Source organism: Centruroides sculpturatus, unplaced genomic scaffold (assembly GCF_000671375.1).
Source record: "Centruroides sculpturatus isolate CEXI.00-Female unplaced genomic scaffold, Cexi_2.0 scaffold713, whole genome shotgun sequence".
Classification (NCBI taxonomy): Eukaryota; Metazoa; Arthropoda; class Arachnida; order Scorpiones; family Buthidae; genus Centruroides; species Centruroides sculpturatus.
The window spans coordinates 93,310-101,407 of record NW_019385143.1 but is presented as its reverse complement, the minus strand read 5'-3'; the positions used below and the strand labels follow the sequence as shown (position 1 = coordinate 101,407).

The following is an 8,098-nucleotide window of genomic DNA, read 5'->3' as shown; positions in this document are numbered from 1 at the left end:
TCTTTGTGTGGGATCTGTGCCTGTATATTTAGTGAGTGTTTCCTGAAATATAAGTGAGAGTGTATTAACTAAATCTATATCTACATTATCAGTGATTGATGAGGAAATGTCTGTAGTATCATTAATGGTAGTTGTTGTATGTGTACTATTATCAATGCTTGTTGCTGGATTATCCTGACAGGTTATGTGATCTTCATTAATGTTAAATGTTTCTGTCTGTTGATGTATTTGATCAGCAACCTGTTGTTTGATAAGTTCAAGTGTTGTTTGTGGGATAAGGTTGTTGTATAAAATTGCAATCTCATAAAATTGCAATTAACTCTACTCGGTATGACACTAAGAAACTATTAAAGTGCTATAAACATCACAATTAACAACTGTCCGTATTCCTCACCATCATAGTCTCCAGCAAATACAAAGATACTGAACTGTTAAACCTCTACAAGAGAATGAGGGTAAACAAAGTGCTTATCTATATATATAAAAATGAATGTGTGTGTGTTTTTCATGCATTACCACACCGTTTATCCGATTGCCATGAAGCTTTGGGAAGTTTTTTAATACACTCCCACAAAGGTTTCTGGCATTTATCCTACGATAGATGGCGCGTGTTTACACAAGCATTCGAGCACGTGTGTTCGATCAATTTCAAATTGTGAAGACCATTTCCCCCCTTCAAAAAATATCTCTATATATGCATTTGTGAACTGTTATTTACGATATTTGTAATAATTTTTGTTTAATCACTTTATTTCAACTTTTTTTTGCTAATTATGTATTCGCTTGATCTTTGTTAAAACCTTAACTGTACCAAGAACAACAATCGAAGTTGTAGGAAAAAATTCGCGTATTTTACCGATCTAGGTATCTCCCCTTTTCCAAATTTTATTATGGACTCAAAATAATTTAAAAAGACAAATTACAATAAAACAGTTTATTATCCAACTATCAGAAATTTCACAACATGCCAAGGAAGAGACAAAGGAGCAATTAAATAATTAAAATTATAAAGGATTAAAATATATATATATATAAAAATGGGGAATATCGCACTTCTGACAATCACTGCGAGTGTGTGGGCCAAATTTGGAGAATCCGTGCTTCTCGCATGGACAACTGTATGTGGCCGGCTCACGCGTCGGAAAACATTCTGATTTATTCGTGTACGCACCAGACGGAAAAACAAAAAATATAGTGTACCCACAAACACTCCAATAAATAAATAGAATTGAAACTACACTTTGAAATGTTTTCCTGATGAAAATGAATAATAAGTTTCAATAAAAATGATAAAATGTAAATTGAATTTTATCATAACGAGTTTGCTTGAATTTCCTTTCTTCTGAGATCGCAGCAATGCGTGACGGGTAAGCTAGTATACCATAAAAATGCTTATTGGCCAACTCATGTCCTATCTCCTACATTAAATGGTTCAGTATGAGAAGTCTTTCATTTTCCATGCGAAAAATACTTGAATATTTTATTTTCCCTAAAAATATTTCTTGGAGATACAGGTGTGTAAAATATGCATGGAAATACTGTAATACCTTCCTGTTTGAATTTAGAAAAAAGTGTGTTCTAAGTTTAATAACTTTCATGTTAGGAGATAATAGTAAAATAAATATTTCTGATGTCACTTTTTCTAAACAGTGATTGGATTAAATGTATAGAATTTCAGCATCCTATCAGCCAATTTGATTACAATCCATCAAGTTTGGTTGTTTTGGGACTGTATTTTGTATTATCTGTTTCCTGTATAAAATGTGACTGCACAACATCATTTATTTGACAACTTATTACATTTAACCAAAGAAATCCATCGGGTTGTTATATGAAGCAGCTTCTTTCTAAGCAAGCTAAAATACAACTTTCACTTCAGAGAAGATAGGTGGAAGATTGCAGGCTAATTGCAATTTTGCTTATCATGTTTTTAATTTGTCATGTTTTGGTCACATTGTTTGGAGTTTGTTACTCTGAAAATTGGCAGCTCTAGATTGTTTGTAACTGTTAATTTCAAATATCAGTAACATTTATAAAATATTATACAATATTTGTTTTTCCAAATTGGATATTGGAAAATATTGCATTGATGATTCAATGGTGTCAACACCACTGTATAAATTCAATATCAATACTGATTTGTCCAAAATTTTAATTATTTTATTATGACATTATTATTGTGTATGAAGATCCAATATAAAGTTAACCAAGGTAGGTTTTCATTTGGTAGTACCCAACCATGAAAATATATTTGATACATTACTTACAATGATATGACTGACTGTATGTATATCATATACAGTTTAATCCAATTATAATGTCATTGGATGTAACGACAACCCTAATATAACATCAAATTTTTATCAGTCCCACAATTTTACTATACTAGATAATTTAAAAAACTCACTTGTAACGACATAAAACTCTGTTTTAACGTCATATTTGAAGTACTCTCAAATTTACAAAATTAGGTTATGAATTTTATTTAACAAAGTAAGTACTAAGTGTTCAGTTCCTAGGGTCAGAGTCCACTTCCTAGAATTCTGTGGGTGGTACTCTCACCACCTGACATCAGTGGGGTGAGATTCACCACCCCTTTAAACAACATGACAGTGGGTTAGTCTGCATAGCTCTCATACTCGTGTTGTAGTTTAGCATCAAATTGGTAAAATGGCTAGCTTAAAAAGGAAAGCATTAACATTGGACTGCAAAATAGAAATAATTAAAGCAGTTGAAAGTGGAAGAAATAAGGCAGATGTGTGCAGAGACTTTGGTTTAGCATATTCTACAGTGTGCACAATAATAAAAAACAGAGAGAAAATTTTGGAAAGTTTTCAAGATGGCAATGGACAAGTGAAAAAGATTAAGATGACCAAGACAAAACCTTTGTCACTTGTTTCTAACCATTTATAGATGAGTACAAACGTTTTTGGCCTTCTTCAGGTACACTGTGGTCTGTTAGAGCATCAGTTGGTAGAAATTTAAATGGTGTCAATGTTTACATAGGTATTGTCTTACTAGTGATGTCATCATTGATGATAAGGTATAGACAATACTAAGGGTGTTAAAGTTTTTCTTTTGGTAAAAATGAAAGGTGTGTGGATAGTTCATGATGGGATAATCGCTAAAGTTGGGAAATAAAACTGCAACGTAAAGAAGATGCACTATCACGATAGGGGGTTAATGGGGAGTGACGTCATAGTTGATAACAGAGCATAGACAATGCTGACATCATTAAATAACTTATGATATAATAAGAAAAGGCGTGTGAACGACCATAGATGGGAAAGGTGCTACACTTGGAAAGCAGAATTGGAAAAATAAATGCGACAAGTAAAAAAGTGCTAACAGTTGCATGAGGCGAGGGTGGCCACAAGAGGACAGCAGATCTAACCCGTGCAAAAAACTTATACATTGGCTCAACCAATAGATCACTTAAAAGGAGGATAGCTGAACACAAATACGATGCATACAACAAAAAGTTCACTTCCACCCTAGCCCAGTTTGCAAGCGAACCTAGTATAACGACCAAATGGGAAGAGGCAAAGATTATTATTCCTATGCATGACAATAGCAAGCTTAGAACAGTTGAAACCATTGAAATATTTAAACAATCCCTCAAAGACAGTTGTATCAACAGCAGAGATGCAGACTCGCTTTCCTCCACATGGAAATCACTCTTCGATAACCCCTTAAACTAAACAGTCCAGCACACCCTCGCCTCGTGCAACCATTAGCGCTTTTTTACTTGTCGCGTTTATTTTTCCAATTCTGCTTTACAAGCATAGCACCTTTTCCATCTATGGTCGTTCGCACGCCTTTTCTTATTATATCATAAGTTATTTAACATCGTCTATGCTCTGTTATCAACTATGATGTCACTCCCCATTAACCCCCATCGTGATAGTGCATCTTCTTTACATTGCACAGTTATTTTCCAATTTTATTTCCCAACTTTAGCGATTATCCCATCATGAACTATCCACACACCTTTCATTTTTACCGAAAGAAAAACTTTAACGCCCTTAGTATCGTCTATATCTTATCATCAACGATGACGTCACTAATAAGATGATACCTATGTAAACATTGACATCGTTTAAATTTCTACCAACCAATGCTCTAACAGAACACAGTGTACCTGAAGAAGGCTGAAAACATTCATACTCATCTATAAATGGCTAGAAACAAATGAGAAAGGTTTTGTCTTGGTCATCTTAAAATAGTTCTAGCTACAAATACATAGAAAAAAATTAAGTTATATGAAAAAGCCAATATTGATGCCACTGTAATTAAGTGGTTTAACCAATGCAGAAGTTCCGACTTAGCACTAAATGGACTGATACTACTGGAAAAAGCAGAAGAATTTGGACGACTACTAGGCGATACTAACTTTAAATGTTCTAATGGATGTAAATTTACAAAAAAGTATAAATNTTCGACTTGGGAATTTTTTTGTTCAATAATAAATGTGAATTCTTCTTCCTGGAAAAAATAAGACATTCCCTGAAAATAAGACCTAGCGCATTTTTCAGAGCAAAGATTAATATAAGACACTGTCTTATTTTCGGGGAAACACGGTAGCATTAAATGTGTTATAAATGATATACGAAGAAACAAAGTAAACTATCACTAAGTATAATCAGTGCTGGCTAAATGGCCACCCTTGCTTCCAGAAGCATTGATATTAAAGAGCACTTTGAGCACTGCCATTCTTGTATGAATTATTTATAACAACTTCATTATACATTTACTGCACTTGACTTATTTTTCTCCTTTTTAACACTTTTGACCATTAATTTTGCCACTCTCACTTTGCTGCTTGTGTCAGTTGCTTTATTGCCTCACTCATCAGGCCACCCCCGAATATAAAAGATAATTGTAAGAGCCAGACATAAAATAAAAATTATTCAAAATTGATAGTATTAGTCATATTAGAAATACCGCAGTTTGAAAGAAATGGACAAATTACAGTAAAAATTTTTGTAAAGGAAGAAATAGTGTTAAATTATAATAAATGAGATAATATGAAGCTAAAATTAGCAATATTCACCAGATGTAAGCATTCACTTTTATAACCACTTAAGAGGTTTTTCGGTTAAATTATTGTCCTTTGAATCCAACATTCACACAAGTTTGAATTTAACTAGTTATAAAAGTTAATATTGTAAATTATGATGTGCTTCTTAAATAGAAGACTTCTTGTAATTTTGAACTTACAATACAAAGTATTTGTGAATCCAGTCCTTCAATAGGAAATATATAAATAATGAAATAATGTAGTCATCAGCTTATTTTTGTTTAAATACTAGAATACAATAATTTAAAATATTTTTTAAAATATAGGTTTTACAAAGGCATCCTGATAATGGATTTGCCAAAGTTCATTATGGATTCATATTGAAGACAGAAGACAATGACTATCCAGCAGCAATAAAATACTTATCTGAAGGAATTGCCACTAGAGAATCAGGGGTAATAGATGGAAGATTTTTCTTTCATCTTGGTGATGCTCTTAACAGAATAGGAAAACCAAAAGAAGTTAGTTGATATTTTGCAAATTAAATTTACAAAATTAAAATTCTGTTTTCTTTCTTTCTTTATTGAAAATGTAAGAGAATAATTTTGTATGAGTGAAATAAAATATTGATTTTATTGTAAGATACACATTTAACTTTATAATGTTTAAGAATCATTTTTTTTAATTATTAGGCTATGAATGTATATGAACAAGGTGTTAAAGACGGCTTATTCCTTTCTGTGTATCAGAGATCTCTCTACAATGTAAATGGCTTAACAGGAAAACCATGGTGGGATCCAAAGGAAACACCATATTATTCATCAATTTTGGTAATGATAAATTACTATACATATAATTTTAAATGTTTTTAAGTTATTGGAAAATCTTTGGAGAAAAAGTAATTATAATGGAAAAATTTTTTCTACTTTCTTCAGTAGCTTTTAATTTACATATGATACCTTCCTTTTATGGTAATGAAGAATAATTTTATTAATCCAATTTTTCATGCAGTGCTTAATTTGTTTAGCAGTAGTCTAATTTATTACAGTAGCCTCTTGTTTTATTGTGAATTTGGATATATTGTGCACCACACGGCATGATTTGCATAAGACTATGGCTTGGGAATCACAGGTTTGCATAACGTTATGGCTGGTGATGGCTAATTGGTCGGCCGGAAATCATGCCACATTACATTTGCTTAATGCTACGGTTCAGTAGGCACTAATTGATCATTGAGCCCGATGTTGACGCTATAAAAAGGCGAAGGTTTGACACAACCGGATATACGTCACTCTCGTCTAAGTTTGACTTGGAAATTTTTTTGTTCGATAATAAATGTGAATTCTTCTTCATGGAAAAAATAAGACATTCCCTGAAAATAAGACCTAGCTCCTTTTTTAGAGCAAAAATTAATATAAGACACTGTCTTATTTTCGGGGAAACACAGTAGTGACCTTCTGTAGTGTGATGTATGTATTTCTATTCAATTGTAATGTTCCCAGGCTTTTGTGTAGTGTGTATGGTATCACACCTGTACAGGAGAGAACAACAGTTACAATAAGCACACTATCCATCCTCCACAGATGCCTTATTTCCTGGGCGAGTTCTGTGTACTTACTGATTTTTTCAGTGCGAGTGTTTGGAATGGCTATGTCTATAATGTATGTGATTTTATTGTGTTTGTCAATGTGTGATGTCTGGTCTGTTGTGGTAAATTGTTTTATCTGTGATTATGGCTCTGTCGTAGTACATTTTGTGCGTGTTGTTTTCCAATACTGTCTGTGGAATGTATTTGTAGTATAGTTTGTGGATGTCTAATAATTTGTGTTTGTTTGCAAGCTCTTGGTGAATTATATTTGCTACTTGATTATGTCTGTGTAAATAATCTGTCTGTGCCAAGAGCTTGCACCCAGATGTAATGTGTTGTATAGTTTCTGGCATGATGTGACATTTTCTTCATGTGTCATTTGTGAGTGTTGTATCTTTGAGTATGTGTTTTCTGTAGTTTTTAGTATTTATGACCTGATCCTGTATAGCAATCATGAATCCTTCTGTCTCCCCAAAGAGGCATCCTCGATCTAACCAGCTGTTTGACGCAGTTTTGTCAATAAAATCCTGGGCCAGGTCATAAGGATGCCTGCTATGGAGTGCCTTTTGAGCCCACAATTGCTTAATGGTGTCTATGCTTTTTTTATATGTTGTGTCAAGTCTGTATGATGTGAGTGTAAGTTTAATGGTGTGTTATTTGAGTCTGCTAGAGTTACTGCTTTATGTAACTGTGATGTTTCTTGTAGAAAAACTCTCACAGTGACTGTATTTGTTTATAGTGAAGGTTTACAATGTCAATCAGGTTACGTCCGCCATCTTTACGTAGAAGGGTTAATCTTTCTGTGGCAGATTTAGGATGATGTTTATGCTTAGTAAGTGTTGTTCTTGTTTTCCTTCGGAGTTGCTCAAGATCTGTGTGAGTCCAATGTACAGTTGACCCCCCCCTATAACACGGTAGATACATTCCGATACACGGTAGATTTCTTACGAGTCCTTGCCAATCACAGTCCGACATGTGAAGTTTATGAACTACAGCTGTTTGAAAGGTTTTCTTCAATAAAATTAGTTCATTCTAGACTAATTCAACTCAACATTTCCAAAATACGTATATTTTTTTGGGGGGGGAATAATCCATATTAACTACGCTATAAACAAAAAATTGTAGGATTACTTACCGAGTGTGCACCGTTCAACCATGCCATTGCTCAAGCTTATTTTCATCACGGAGCAACACACCAAACCACGGCCGCGATTTCTTATAAGTTATTTTTCTGCGAAAACTTTGTTGAACTTTGGAGACATCATTAATATAAATAATTTTTATGGCCATTGAATAAGAAATGTTTCTTTCACAAGAAATGTATAAAATTACAGTACTGTATTAGACTTACGGTACCTAATTTACATACTGTACAGACGATAGTAAACAACTTACTCGCCTAAACTCTCCGTAGCGTGGCGCTGGACGGCGGAAAGTATATATATAATTATAATAAAGTTACAATAAATTAAGTTAATATATAATTATAT

General features: G+C 33.3%; 1 protein-coding gene across 4 annotated transcripts in view; it reads left to right on the top strand.

The window, feature by feature from the left end:
* The window catches only part of LOC111635377 (aspartyl/asparaginyl beta-hydroxylase-like), a 95,134-nt gene that overhangs the window by 68,624 nt on the left and 18,412 nt on the right, over window positions 1-8,098 (top strand). For all 4 annotated transcript variants that reach the window (XM_023380328.1, XM_023380329.1, XM_023380330.1 and 1 more), the window contains 2 exons: window positions 5,347-5,541; window positions 5,713-5,850. In XM_023380328.1, coding sequence (XP_023236096.1) covers window positions 5,347-5,541; window positions 5,713-5,850 — 333 coding nt within the window. The remainder of the gene's footprint in view (window positions 1-5,346; window positions 5,542-5,712; window positions 5,851-8,098) is intronic.